This window comes from Falco punctatus, assembly GCF_963210335.1.
Source record: "Falco punctatus genome assembly, chromosome: 6".
NCBI lineage: Eukaryota > Metazoa > Chordata > Aves > Falconiformes > Falconidae > Falco > Falco punctatus.
In genome coordinates, this window is record NC_137585.1 from 7,904,261 (window position 1) to 7,920,488 (window position 16,228).

At 38.9% G+C, this 16,228-nt stretch overlaps 1 protein-coding gene across 6 annotated transcripts in view; it reads right to left on the minus strand.

Moving 5' to 3' along the window:
- The window catches only part of CRACR2A (calcium release activated channel regulator 2A), a 59,102-nt gene that overhangs the window by 40,620 nt on the left and 2,254 nt on the right, over positions 1-16,228 (minus strand). For 5 of the 6 annotated variants that reach the window (XM_080393611.1, XM_080393612.1, XM_080393608.1 and 2 more), the window contains 2 exons: positions 8,899-9,131; positions 3,781-3,892 (listed from right to left, as the gene is read on the minus strand). In XM_080393611.1, the coding sequence (XP_080249737.1) occupies positions 3,781-3,892; positions 8,899-9,066 (280 nt within the window). In that variant the 5' untranslated portion in view covers positions 9,067-9,131. Of the gene's footprint in view, positions 1-3,780; positions 3,893-8,898; positions 9,132-10,527; positions 16,223-16,228 lie in introns of those variants that run through there. The other variant, XM_080393610.1, reaches the window with a different exon arrangement.

Sequence of the window (16,228 nt, forward strand, 5' to 3'; positions counted from 1 at the left end):
AGGAGTGGTGAATCCATGCTAAGGGAAGTCACGCTTGACCAACTTGATAAACTTCTATGATGAACTGACTGGCCTGGTAGATGAGGGAAGAGCAGTGGATATCATCTACCTGGACTTCAGTAAGGCCTCCCACAAAATCCTTACAGAGAAGCTGTTAATGTACAGGCTGGATGAGCATTTGAGGTGGGCAGAAAAGGGGCTGAATGGCCAGGCCCAGAGGGTAGTGACCAGTGGTGCAAAGTCTAGCTGGAGACCAGTGACTAGCATGGACCCCAGGGATCAATACTGGACCCAGTCTGACTTAAAATTTTCATTAGTGACCTGGATGGTGGGGCAGAGTGCACCCTTAGCAAGTTTGCGGACAACACCAAACTGGGAGGAGTAGCTGATACACCAGAGGGTTGAGCAGTCATCCAGAGGGACCTCAACAGTCTGGAGAAATGGGCTGACAGGAACCTCATGAAGTCTGAGAAGGAGCAGTGCCAAGTCCTGCACCTGAGGAGGAACAACCCCACGCACCAATATGTGCTGAGGGCAATCCAACTGGAAAGCAGCTTGGAAGAAAAGGACTTGGGAATCCTGGTGGACACCAGGCTGAACAGGACCCAGCAGTGTGCCCTTGCTGCAAAGAAGGTTCATGGTGTCCTTGGCCACATTAGACAGAGTATTGGCAGCAGGTTGAGGAAAGTGATCCTTCTGCTGTATTCAACACTGGGGAGGCCACACCTGGGGTTCTGTGTCCAATTGTGGGTTCCTCAGCACAACAGAGACATGGACACACTGGCGAGAGTTCAACAACAGGGCACACAGATGATTAAGGGGCTGAAGCATCTCTCCTATGACAAAAGGCTGAGAGGGTTGGGACTGCTTAGCCTAGAGAAGAGCAGACTCGGGGATATAATATATATAAATAGCTGAAGGGGGGTTGCAAAAAGGATGGAGCCAGGCTCTTTTCTGTGGTGCTCAGTGACAGGACCAGAGGCAATGGGCACAAACTGCAACACAGGAGGTTCCACCTGAACATCACGAAATACATTTCCACTGTGAGGGTAACCAAGCACTGGCACTGGCTACTCAAGGAAGCTGTGGAGTCTCCCTCCACAGAGATACTGAAAAGGCATCTGGACATAGCCCTGGGCAACTGGCTTGAGGTGGTACTTCTTGAGCAGGGGTGTTGGACCAGACTGCCACCAGAGGTCCGTTCCAATCTCAACAATTCTGTGATTCAGGTATTCCTGGCTATCAGACACCACATCATAGTCATGAGAGATTTTCATGAAAGTCATGACACATCCTCAATTTTTCACTAGCCAACAACATATGTTACTTTATATTTGCTCTCATAAGTGTTGAGAACACTAAAGGAGAACTGATTATAATAACCAGAGATTGACAAGTGAGTTGATTCAGTTTAAATATGATGCTAAGCAAGAACAGATATTACAGAAGTCAACTGGTCTCAAGGGTTCAAGCAAATTAACAAACAGGTGAAGCTTGAAACTATCTTAGAATCAAAAGTGCAGAACTATCTGAACTCATATCTCAAAGTGGGAAGGTGTGGAGGCAACACCTGTAAAAGAGGTCTGACTATATCCAATCTGGCTTCAGATCTGACTATCAATATTGACCTCAAAAAAAAAAGGTAAGCTAAGATATAAGTGAATATAATGACCAAAAAAAGCAAGCTACAACTTGGACATAAAAAGGGGGTGTGTATATATAAACAACAAGAGACAAAAATACTGAAACCTGCAAAGAATACTAAAACAAACAGCTATATGCTTTTTAGCTACATCCATAAAAAGGCAGGCAGTGAGGATGCAGAACTGAAACTGCCACATGAATAATCAATGTGCTCAGTTAGGGAAGATCAGATGCATTCCATCAAATTCTAAATGTGCCAGCTATTTTATTTCAACATCTGCAAATCAGAATTTTTAAGGATTCTAGGCAAAAGGGGTATTGTGATTTTCTGCAGAGGATTTCTGCAGAGGAACTTGGGTTATATTCTAACTTCTAGTACAGAAGTTGCCGTAAACCCAAGGAAACGGGAATTATTTTATCAACTCTGTCTTGCGTTTTTTCCCTCATAGCACCCAGCAGAGCATGTTGACAACAGAGACAACAGAATATGTGAAATTTACTGTAACCTCTCTTTGCAACACTTGCCACCACTTAGAAATATGAACAGGATTCTCCCATACTAACTGGTGCAGTACAAGTTTTATTCAGATACTACTCTCTTCCTCCATGCTCTAGTATTCTAAAGCAGCCTTTATCTAGTAGAGCTTCTGCTTCTACTAGGAACACCAACATCACTACCCTGCCAAATGCATGAACACCTAGCCTGGTTCCCTAGAAAATACCTGTCAATACCGTGTAGCAGTTTAAAATGTAGCATGCTTTACACTCTCTATCCTTATGTTTTATGTGAATCCTATACTAGCTGCTGCTGATGGCAGCATCTTGTCTGTGGCAGTTTGTGTAGCCTGCTGCATCCATGTCCTTTTTGTGTGTCTGTGTGCAAGTGTGAATGTCTCTGGGATACATGTTTCACTTCACTACCAGTTGAACCTGCAAACAGGAAAGCAGCAGCCACATCCATCTGAGTCTCTGGACTGGGCTCCAGCAGCTAGGCAGGAGGAATCCCCAGGCTCTGAAGCGGCTGGATATGGCAGCCACTTACAATTTCCCTTAACAGAAAATTTTGGTTTTGCAGGGACTACTTATGAAAATAATCTCCAAGTTCAATAAAATTTTTTAACTTAACTAAAAAGTATATATAATTTACTTATGAAAAGCAAAGCAGTAATCCATGATTTAATTTAAGCAATGGCATTTTGCAGATTAAAGCACACTCTTTATTAACATACTTGATCTAGCTCTAAAATGGGAGAGGTGGGACATGACAGACTTAAGATTTCAAACAATTGATGATTTGCCAACAGAAATGAAGGTCCTATTTGCTGGGCCTATACATAGTATTTAAACGGAGATGTAATGTTATAATTCACACCTAGAAGAGATTCAGTTTTCTAGAGAAAATGCTTAAATCCGGTGCTTACAGTCAGCAGAGCTAAAATTTCAGTACAAAATTGGTTCTGCGTAAACAACCATACAGTCTCACTAACATTGTCATCTTATCTGAAACCTCACAGCTGGGGAGAAAGCAACCTTTTCACAAACGCACAGAACATGACAGTAAGAGTGCTGTTGCAAAGCAGGCAGTTAGAAAGAAATTATGAACTCCCATCATGCTGTAACAATTGCTTCATCCTGTTTTGTTTCAAAATAAGTAACATCACTTGAATTGATTTATTGTAGAAAGCATTCCCACAGCTGTAAGGACAGTAGTATTAACATATTTTCAACATTATCTTACATTAATCTTAGAGAGAATCTTAATTATCTCTCAGGTCTTATGACCCAATATGAAATAAAACACATTTCCACCCCCCCCACCCCGCCCCAGGGAAATTTTCCCAAGTCTGTTGGTAGATTTACTCCATAGCTTAAATCAGGTGTAATTCAGATTGTTACATCATATGTCTTGTATCATGCTATGGCTTGCCATCTTAAAACAGGAGACAAAGATCAGGAGCCCTTTGTCTATTTACTCACATAATTTGACCACTTCTTCATCTGCTACATATATCTACTATATCTAGGGAATAATCTGGCTCCCTGTGAGCATTGTTAAGATAAAATGCTTTTTTATTGATATGGAGAGTATAGAATATGACTAAAGCTCTATAAAGGAGACATGCTTTCCAAACTCACTGAATCCTGTGGTGAACTCCTTCAGGGTGAGCGAACCATTGCCATCAGCATCCAACGTAACAAAAACTTTTTCAAGCTCTTCCAGACTAAGAGGTAACTCTGGATGCAGTCTCTGGAATGACAAAACATGCAGCAACTTTACCCAGTACTACAAGATGAGGAAGACTAGATTCTACAAAACATCCATACTACAGAAGGATAGGTCCTTTTGTTTCCCAGTGTGAAAATTCAAGTATATCAGAGTAAAACAATATAAATTGAGGATAATTTGCTTTTATGACTTCATCATTTGCCTTTATGAGTCCTTCACAACAAAGCAGTGAGAACAATCTTGTGACAGACTCCAATCACACAGCGAAGAGGCAGAGCTTGAGATGGAGTCTCAGCATCCTGGTGAAATGCCTCGATTATCATGCAGCTGGATAAACTTGCCAGCAGAACTGCATGCTTAGTTCCTTCCCTATCATGAGGTCAAGCAAGAGATGCTCTAAACAAGAACACCATGGATGGTATACTGTCCCAATTAAACCTGCTTTAAAATGTGTAAATAAAACTAAGAAAGCTGCATGATCCAAGAAGCAAACCTGCTGCTCCTGTAATGAGTTACATTTAGTTCATGAGTACCTACTTCTGAAACGCAGCATGCTCATACCAAAAAGACAAAACTTCATGAAACCAGCTCCACAAAATCACTTATTTTTTCCCCAAGAATTAAGAGAGGGGCATAAACCCCCCCCAAAAAAAACATTTTCTTTATATCTGGCCCTAATGGTTTTACTGTAATTCTTTTACCAGTACAGACAGATTCCCAGAAAGAGGAGGAAGCTGGAGCAGCGGACAACTACAACAGCCAGGATTTCCTCTGGGAGACAGCATTCAGAACAATAAAACCTTTTCTCAGCTTAGGAAGCAACCTTTTTTATCTTATTTAACTAAAAAGTATATATAATTTACTTATGAAAAGCAAAGCAGTAATCCATGATTTAATTTAAGCAATGGCATTTTGCAGATTAAAGCACACTCTTTATTAACATACTTGATCTAGCTCTAAAATGGGAGAGGTGGGACATGACAGACTTAAGATTTCAAACAATTGATGATTTGCCAACAGAAATGAAGGTCCTATTTGCTGGGCCTATACATAGTATTTAAACGGAGATGTAATGTTTTAATTCGCACATAGAAGAGATTCAGTTTTCTAGAGAAAATGCTCAACCCTTGTGGAGCTCTCAGCTTTATTAGCTAATATCGTTACCGCTTTCCTGAGCTCCTATTATATATGCAACATATTAAAATTGCAAGCTAATAGGTTGATAAAAGTTGATCAGAAGTACCGATCTGTTCCACTGCAGAGAAGGGATTTAGGGACAAAGAAAGTTTCTCCTGCAATCCAAGAATAATAGAAACCACTACTCAAACCAAGCCATACAGCCAAGGCTAAGAATTGGCTGTGTACACTGACCAGGACTTCTTCCCTGGCTGCAATGAAGGGTTTAGGCTGTATGTTATAAACCTGTATGTGTTGAATGGAATTAGCAGTAAAAGGAATTTCAAGGTGATACTGAGAATGGAAAGCAACAGAGCTTCTAAAGCACAGATCTGAAATAGTCCTGAAGGGATTTCTGAGCAGGATTCATTGGGCATTGCTGCCTGCTTCCAAAAAAAAAAATCTAGGGAAGCTTGCCGTATATTCAGCCTAAGTAAGTTACTTTGTCAGTGATACACTTACCAGTTTCTCACTTAAACACATCCATCTTCCCAAAGCTTTAATCTCTTAGATCTGAAGGGAAACTTTTTAAAATTAGCTTCTCTTGTAAAATTCTTACAGCCTACACAACACTGATGGAGGCAGTGCTTCAGAGAAATTACTCTTTTTACACTTAGAAAAAACAGAAATCGTACTCCCACTGCCAGATCTTTGTGACCTGCTGAAGGAGTGCTTCTTGAAAGCTGGCTGTCCTTTTCTGACCATGTCATCAGCACAGACCCATGTGCGATTCCAATACAACTGCCTGCAGGTCCTGCTGCAAACCTGACTGAAATAAATGCTTCTCCATCTACCACTGGTGTGCCCTGTTGCAGGGTTTGAATTCTGAACTGAATTATACCAATTTTGCAGTAGATAGCACCATAATTATTTGCATTTTCTTGGACCAAAAAAATGAAAACAGCAGATTTTGAAGAATGTACAAACATATTGCTCCATTAAATCCCTTGTGGATAATTTACAGATTTTGATGGACTGGGGCCACACTTGTTACTAAGATTATGTCAGTGTTTTCCCAACCTCTTCTACCTATTCTTAAAAAAAAAAAAAAAGATTTTTTTTTTGTTAGGAAAACAAAATGTTAATTGTTGGTCACATAGGTTGTGTTTTTACATTGGGCTTAGTGCAAAAAATACCTAGATCCTTTCAATATGAGGCTCAAAAAAACCCAAAAACACACCACTGTATCCAACAATAGCACCAGAGCTTAAAAAAAAAAAAATTATCCACATTACCACTCAACGTGCTTTGTGCTTTCATGACATCTGTGGTTACTCATCTGAAAATATCAAGCTTTTATTCTGCTAAATAAAAAGACAGAGGTCAAATAGCTAAAAGCAAGATCTGAACACAATTCTGCTACACATATTAAACCAAAGCACTCTGCAGCGTTAATTCCTGTTACTCATGACAACCTCAAGGCCCAAAGTGCAAAGCTGTGGTTTCAAGTCTCAGGTAGAATTTGCTTTCTTGCAGTTTCAGCAAACCTCATTTGTTTGAAAGTTGAGTACATTTGGTATTTTGAAAAGGAATGGAAAATTCTGAACAACCAGTATTAACATAATCTCAAAATAAACAGCAGGATATAATCAGGGAGGTCTAAAACTTTAATTACTGTATTATTGACATAATAAACTTTGTTTGCAACATCTGTTCTACTGAAGTTAATTGGATTTTAGATACTCAGCACTGTTGAAAATCATGCCTCATCACATGACTAAACAATTAAAAAGCTTAATGTTAGTAATTTGTATTTGAAGCAATTATTCATTAATGGTAAGTAGCACTGAATTAACAAACAGCAGGATGCAAAAGATATACCTTTTAAGGAAAAAACTGATTTACTTTATTTATGTCCTTGCTATAGGGAATGAACATCATGAAAAGGGCAATCAAAATCAGCTATACTGATTTCAAGCTCATGTTTGCAATACCAGGACTCCAGTCAAGTAGTCATCCTAATCAAGCATAATGAATAACTAATATTATGTGTGTAATTTACAGTTCGGTATAAAAGAATCATTTTGTACATTAATAAAATAATGGGTACCAAATCCATGAGAAAACATTGTAGATTACTGTCACTGGTGTCCAAATAAATCTCTATTTAATTCATTACCAAATTACAAGGAAAACAGGACAATGAGAAAGCTATCACTGCCTTCAGGAATAAGGGTTTCTGACTTGTTAGAATTAGCATAGAAGACTTCTCTTTATAATTTTTATTCACTGTCACTAAATTACTGTAAAGTCAAATGGAGGAGTTGTGCCTCACCCCAGTTTTTTGTCAATAGAACTGCATTGATTTCAGCTGAATTACTCTTCATTTACTAAAATGTTGAGTGGAATAAGGATAACCCAGTATCTTCAAAGGTCTCTATTTGTAATATTATCTTTAATTGGATCAGCAGGAAGTCTGAGCAAATATAAAGAAACTTCTCAAGTGTTCTGAGCATGCTTATGTCTGTATTTAAATGGACCAGACACTTATATCCATACTGAAGTTGTCAGATATGTTAAGTAAATACTCATGGTGAGATAGAAGAAATGTATTTTTTGTTCTTTGCAACCCTTCTCTACTGCATCTTTCACAGCATGTGTTTTAGAACCTGAAGTATAAACTTACCAGCACTCTAAGCACAAAACCTAGAATCAAACAGAAACAAAAGTTTTTATGTTCCCTGCAAAAACAGGTATTAAAGAGTTATATACACATACATACATATATGGCTCTTCCACTAGGTATAAATATATACCATTCAGTTTTTGGAAAGACAATAAAACTATAATACATGAAATTCTCTTTGGGTCTGGATTTACCAATATTACCACTAACAACATATTTTGTTTTTTGCAGTTACTTCAATGAGATAATGTATATCGGTAAAGTTTAGAGCACAGTGAGCATCTGCACGCCTACCTTTTTTCAACATTGCAGAATTAGCACAGGTCATCATAAAATTCAGCAACAACTGCACAGAAAGCTCTTGAGACTTAGTAATCCAAGTAATTTACTACTAGGTTTTTGCTTTTCCAACATTTATAGTTAAAAGTGTTTTGCTTGCATTTTCCTATATACAGACACATCTTTATTTCTGAAGATATGAAGGTTCCAAAATTTAGTACTCCGCACTGGATTTATTATGCTACTGCTCCCCAACTCTATTCCATCCGTAAGTACTGAAGTAGAAATGGATTAACACAATGAAATTACGCTTTGCCTGTCAAGTATGAGTGCATGCTTGTTTTCTGCCACATATCGGTTCAAATCATCATTTCTGCAATATGCACCCAATCCCATTTTCAAAAGACTGTTACATAGTTGCTTTTTCATCAAAATTTTCATCAAATGCTATTTTGGCCCCTCAAACAATTTAAGAACAATTTGGTAAGATTATTGTGAACACTAAAATACTGTTCCTCTGTTTCCTATATAAACATGCCATCCAGCCGAGAGTTCAACAATGGCAGGTGAAACCAAAGTGAAGACTTCATTTACACAGTTTTGCTAAAAAACCAAAAGGATAAAATTGGTGGACTGAACACATTCATGATGCTGTGGCAAGTCAAAGTAATGAATTTACTGGATTTTCAACTTTCTCACTGAGAATGGAATTAAGTTCCTCGGGCATTTTTCAAACTTTCTCTGATTTTCTACTTTTTTGTTGCTTTGTCTGTGGAAGCAAATGCAAGCATTATGTAAGACTTCAAAGAGATTATTTCAAATACCACGTATCTCTTTAAAGTTATCAGGAAGGTGTTAAAAATTTTAACGCTAAATTAGTCTCAACTCATTAAGGGCATTAGGAGCCTCTCTCATTGTGCATTTCACGTAGCAAATTTTGGTTTACCTGCATGTCTTGACGAGTGATGAAGCCTTTGCCTTCCAGATCACAAATCTGAAAAAACTCATGTGCTTTTCCCAACACATTTAGTCCTGGATCTTGCTCTTCAGTCCTGCTCCTCTCTGCATCTCCTGGTGGCATGGGACTGGCACAGTCTCCTTGTATTCTGTCCATTGTCACAGCACATTAATATCTTGGGATGCTGCTATGCCATTTACTCCTAAATTTTGATCTGAAAGCTGTGGGTAGAAGGCCAGGAAAAGAGCAATCAGACCCTTTTAATGATGTTTTCCGCAATCTCTTAGCAACCATCTCTTTAATTAAGTGCTAAAGTTTAGAAGAAAAAGCTTTTGAAAATGTCTGCTTTTGATGGGCTGCACCAGAGACACTGCAAATGAGACCATGAATGAGGAGAGAGAAGTCCAAGGGAAAGAGAAGACAAAACTAGCTCTGAAAAGGAAGCCTGAGGCAAAATCAGCCAGTTTAACAAGAAATATAGATAATCAACTAACATGAACAAAAACCCACAAGAAATACAGGTAAATTAAAAAATAATTTGAAGTCCTTACAAGTATTCAAGTGGTATCTTTATTACTCTAATCATCTTAACACCACACATCACAATTTACATCCAGTGCTTCTGAAGAGTCATGTGACAGCTACAGAATGGAAGGCAACTGACAGCTGATGAAACCTGATGGATCATGGCATTTTAAACAATTAAGACAATGGATTATGGAATTCTGAAACATGTCCTGAGATTCATCCTTACTGCTTAGGGCTTTGACTTTCATCTGTAAAGAAGTAATTGCTAGTGAACTTGGTGGGAAGCCTTTATAAGTTAATCAGATTCTAAAGAGCTTCTGTGAAAATTTGTATTATACCCCCTTGCATGAAAATATTTGTATATATTCATGTTTGGGTATCATTTGATCTTGAACTCATTCTAGGAGGTCATATGTAAATACTACTTCTTCAAACTTGTACAATTGTACAACCCATTGATACAACAGTACCAGTAACAAAGGAGCAGGCTTTCCCAGTAGCATGTAGGCTCAAAGGCACTACTGACTAACGATGAGTTGTCATGCCTCACCTGACATTTGTAAGAAACTATATGATCTAAACTCATTATCATGGGGGTAAACCAAGCAGAGAAACTATTTCACCGAGGTACTGTGTATTTGTGACAGGCTAAGAACACGTGTACAGCTACCAGGGCTTAGATGACATCCAACACCTTGGCTTCCTATCTATATCTTTAATTTGCATTTTTATATTTCTAAATAGGTCTACCTAAAGTAGTCACAAATTTGATAATTTTTTCACAGAGGGAAGTATTTGGAGAGGCATTTGACTATTATAAAGGAACACAGCCTGATTCTGATCCAGCATGACTGGCAGAATCTGAAACAACTCCAACAGAAAGTCAGCAAGAACTATCTGAATCTGAAATACAAGTTGTCTTCAGAGTACAGGGCTTGGCATTGCATGGATGTGAGGGCAGAATCTGAGGAAACAAGAACTTCAGGTTGTCTAATCAGCTTCTTAAGGAGAAGAGGCTCTGATCACAGAGTAACTCAGCCAGAGTCTGCTTTGTTCTATACTTCAGTTCCAACCTGGCAGTGCTTTTACCTCTTAAAGCACAGCATCTTCCAAGAACTTCTGAGAGTTAGCGTCACACTTTCAGTGGCTTTCCAGGATGAAGTGATTTCTCCAACAGCTATGGGAAGTCCAACAGCCTGGCCCATGTTTCATGTGAGTACAAAAGCACTGCGACCAGGCCACTGACTCCAAACCAAACCAGGACTTTGATGAGCAAATCCCTCGCCCCCCTCTGCAACCACGTGGCAAAAACCTGCAAGCATGGGTAAATTTTCCTCTCCTCCTCACTCTTTTGCAACTCCAATCATCCCAGTACCATCGCTCAAATACTCTCCAAAGCTGAAACGATTTGGCTTCATGACAAAAGAACTTAGCTGTCAAAATCCTCCCTAAAGCAGAGTTACAAGCAGCAGAAGAAAAAAAAATTGAAGACAAAGGATGATTACACCACTTTAGAAAACTCCTTCTCAGGATGGCTCTTACTGCAGTCTCAGAGTGGGGCAGTAGGGATGCTCCGAAGGCAGCGGGCAGCTGCCAGCACTGGGTACCACTCCTACTGCAGCAGGTGGGCTCGCTGCATGCCCACCCCGAAGGCACTGGAGCCTGCCACAGCACTCCTGCTGGCAGCCAAGGAAGCCCTGGAAAATGAACCAGCCTAGGAAACACTGTCACAGGGAATACAGGTCAGACATAACAAGGGGCATTTGGCTATTACAGCTGCATGAACAGCTGTGCTCTTATGAGGAGCTCTTGCTCAGAAAGTCTAAGTATCAGTAGCTGGGAAGATACACAGAAGAAAAGATCACTCCATAACCATCCTGTTTCTTAATCCCTTTCCTGACTTTTCCAGTATTAAATAGTGTCAAAAAGTGAACATCAGCTAGGTGAATCTTTGCTTGGACTCTATACAGCCACCCACAATTAGATCAGGTTGAATGCCACTGCGAGCCACATTCAGACTACAGTAGTATAAAGTCTGGATGAGACTTCTCCTTTCATACTGCTTTTACACACCTGAAGTTGACTGACTTCAACACAGCTCATTCCTCACAGACACCAGCATATGAGGTAATCAAAGTCAGTGTCACTACTGAGTTTAAACTAATGGCCCAATTTAAAAACAGGTTTAAAAATACCAAAAAATTAGTGGGACAAGCGCAGCCTGAAGACAGTCTTGACAAGATCTGATCCAGACTCCAAACATATTGGATGTAAAAGTTTGGGAGATTTTTTTCTTTCTTTTTCACATCTCAACAATTTCTCAAGAGGCCACAAATGCAGGAACAGGCCCAGCTAATGATGATGGTAAGCGCTGCTACGGCTGGTGATTTCCGCACAGTTCACTAGACTTAAGAAAAAAGAAAAACTGTGCAAGTAAAAGATAGCTAACTATTTCAGAGAATAGAAATATGAATGCAGGTTTAAAATGGTGGAACAAAGAGGCACTATATGGTTTGATAGTTGTTTATGCTTAGCAAACAGTACAGACATGATTCAGAAAACGTCACCATGCTTTCTAAATAGTTCCATACCACAAAACCAAATTACGTGTATCACAGGAGCCTCACCTTACAAGTTGCCCCACCTTTCATACACATCATAAAAACTTGCTACACATCTTGAATACAGCAGAAAATTAAATTAGAGCATATGCTAAAATTCTTAATCTTTATGGCAGCTTCCAAAGCTGGTACAGCTCATCATAATTCTCAGAGTGCCCTGATACTTTGCAAATGCTGGTAATAACATGAAAGATTAAAACTGCCGTTTGCTCCATATTCCTGGATCAGCAATGTAATTATTCCAAGGCCAATTTTAAATAACACAGGTAGTTCTATTCACTCATACATCTCGTTTAGAAACCAAATGGCTTACAAATTCAAAAGACTATTCTGCTAAGACACCTGATTTCCATTCTTTTAGCTACGAACACTTCACTATGCAAAACAGGTAGTATCGTGAGCTGATACAAACAAGCATAACTCCAAATGACACTAAACAAGGATGTGGGCTTTATGAGTTTTTTACAGATGATTAATCATGAGGTATTTTTGGACCGGTCTGCAAGAGGCAGGTCACATTAGTATTTCAAATGACATTTTCATCATGATTTTTCAGTCAGGTGTACTGTAAATCACCAGACTCTATAGGTACAGAGCACTGTTGATCCACAGATTTCGTAAGTCATGACTCATGACTACCCCGCTCTCTCTAACTGCGATAGTTAAAAAACTTAGAGCTGTTTAATTGCATTCATGTCTCCAAGGTTCTAGGTTTCAGTAAAATACTTTTTTTTAGCATCTGCTTATAGGTACAAACTTTCTGCAGCACACTTCAAAACATGAATCATCAGCAGAAAAATGTAGTAAGCTTGCTTAATACCGAGGTCACCATGGATTTATACAAAATACTCCTATGAGAGAGAACAGTTATGATTTACAATCACTGGAAATAGAAATTAGATTGTGTACTTTTGCTATGAGAAATATGTTTTCCTACAACCAAATAATCATTAAAATAACCTGCAGTTGTTCTGTAGTATGCCTGACATGAATAGGGACCTCTTCAAAACTGTCAGTTACCTTCTAGCATTACACTGAAAAGCTTCCAAAGCCATTAAAATGTAGCACCACATTTTAAGATGGCACAAGCCTGCTGAAAGAAGCCATTCTGTTCCCTATTACTGTGCCCTGCCCTTGAACAAGTGTTCATCCAGGTAGACAGTGAACCCTGTCATAGAATCCTTTCAATTTAATTGGGAAAGTTACAGCTTATTGAGCTCAATTAAGGCCAAGTGTCCCATCAAGGAAACACACAAAGAAAAATCAAGAATCAAAAAAAGCAGGACCTACCAAGAATGACAGAAGAATGGAGCTGCTAAGATGAAAGGGAGCAAAATAACGATCCTCAAGTAGATAGAAGTTTCCTAGATACAGAATTGGAGAAAAATACTGCCTATGCACATAATGCAACACACTAGTAACACTTGTGTGTAATGTGGCAGACAAACTAGACATGAAAAACCATCCAATGACCAAGAAAGTAGACACTGAACCACTGACTGCAAAGGTAGTGCAACTTCCATCACAGAAGATTAGACCAAAGACAAATCTGAAAATGATGACATAGGTGATCATTCCTTGAGAAAGATGAATACATCAGTGGACCTCAATGTTGTATTTTTAAAAGATTTGTGACTGCTCAAGGTAAAAATTCAGGTCCCACATTTAAAACAACTGACAGATATGGAGTCGTGCATCCAAAAAATATCCGTATTTTCTCCCTCTACTATGCCCAAGACAACTACCCTTTAAGCTCTCATGGAAGCATTATAAAGCCTGACCTAACCATATGAACATCTGAACTGAACTAGATGAAAAACGGGACTTTCATTCCCCCAATCTTGACTTTTCAAGTAAAAACACGCAAGTCTCATGCTTTTGCTTCAGAAAGGAATTGAAATGTGTCATAAAAAGCCTCTTCTACATAGCTGGAATTCACTGGTCAGGTAACTTCTCATGATGTACACAATCTCTCATGATCCTTCACCTTAGGAGACAGTGCACCATGGGGTAGGTGTGGGGAGTTTAACTGCAGAGGAAGATATCTCAGGAAGGCTGGAGTTCCTATGGAGGGACCACAACAGGACAAATCTGAAAGAAACATGTCATGAAAATCAAGGAAGCAGCAAAGGCAGGTAACAAAGGAATCCTGCATGCACTGGTCTAAAACCCCAAAGCTTTAAATTATGTAGAAATTTCTTTCCTGTGAGGAAATTTGTGTGGGAGAGCCAAATTCTGTTGACAACCAGTGTTAACAGAAAGTCTCCAAACAGTCCTGACTAGCTTTTAAAGATTAAGAGAATCATTAGGATCATCTGCTTTGATATTCTGCATAATGCAAGCTCAATGCTTCATTTATACCACAACAAGTTTTTAGATTTCCATAAAATTACTTCCAATTTATTTCAAGGTAAAGGAGATGAGCAGAAATCAACGAGGGAAAATATCTAGGAGAAGATAATGTGGGTTATAAATACACTACAATCATAATTAAAATCCATCATTTTCAGAAGATTATTGGTTAAGGAAAAAAAATCCATACCTAAAACTAAAGAAGGGAAAAAAAAACCAGGTCATATTTCAGAAGTAGAGTCTCCACAATATTAACTGTGAAACAGGAGAAAAAACTGAAAAGATGCTTGAAGTGACAGTATTAATGATTCCAAAAAAGGCTACTGAAGACTTGGGGGAGACACCACCCACTCCCCACCATGGCATGAGAATCCACAAATCCAGATGTTGGACAAAAAACTCAAACTATTTCCTTTCTGTGCACAATGATGCAGAATCCTAAGTCTCTGACTGATGATCACATCCTCGTTAACCTTTTTTTTTTTTTAAGCATCTCTATATCCAAGCAACTAATTTTCACTGGGTTTTTAAGAAAATTTGCCTCTCCCAAAAGCTTCCCACACAGATGGAAGAAGAAAGTCACTTGCCTGGCTTGTGACTTGACAGGCTCTATGGAAATAGCAAACAAAACTATCCATGTATTAAAAAAGATGTCCAAAGATAACAGAGGTAAGTAAAGGAAGCAGGCAGAATCTTTTATTCCCCATCCCGTTTCTAGCATGGAAACTAATGAAAAACAACTAGTGTGCAGACAACATCATCATAGAGCCTCTCACTTTCCTTCCAGTACTACCTTCTCTGATTTTTATTGCCTAAATATTAGCAGTTCTTAGGGATCCATACTGAAAAGGCTGGTCAAGCTTAGTGCTGCTAGGGTCCTCAAGAAGTAAAGCTACACTAAGTTAGGATTTTAGTGGAAATGCATCTTTTCCTCTTGCTTTACTGCTTTAGATGCTTCCTTTTTAATGTATTTAAGTAATGAAAAGCTAAGAACTGCTTGGAAATGTAAACTTCTTATAAAAGGATGCTAAATTTACGAGCAACAATCATCATGGAAATCACTGTTGCAGACTAATCACAGGATCAGAGCTGTGAGAGCACCTTCCCTGTAGTCTCCGCATGTTTCAAGGACCAACACACTCCTTCCCTCCCTCCACCTGCTCTTCCTGCCTTGCTCAAGGACACCATCTCCAAGACAACCTGTTCCCCCTCCCTCTTGTTCCTTGCCTGCCTGCTGGTTGCAAAAACCTTGAGTCTTCAAGAAGCTGTTGACCCAACACCTGAGCAGGATGGTGGTATGTGTGCATGTGTATCTGAGTGTGTGCTTTCCCCACAAATTCTGTCTCTTAACTTATAATTTTCTGCATACAAATACAATTTGGCCAGTTATGTATTTTGGCAACAACTCTAGCTAACATTTGTGGCTGCGACATAAGTTTTTATAAATGTTTGCAAGTAAACAGTAGTGACAATAGCAGTTATAGAACTTGTATCAGAACTGTTATAGAACTATATATATCTATTTTACCATCAACTTCTTTCAAAAACAGAAAGTGTTACTTCAGAGAAGCAAAACCTATTTGTTACGAGGGAGCACCTTACAACACATTCCAAGCACAGTAAAGTCAAAATAGAGCTGACTTCATCTGACTCTGCATGATTTATTGTGTTGCATTGTCCCAAGAACTGAAATTAAATGCTAATAACTATATTAATAACAGCATGATATTAGTGTATATATATAGGTGTATATACAGGTGTAGCCTGTAACATGATATTCTGGCAGGAGGTATTGCCAAATCTTATGAACTGTTCCA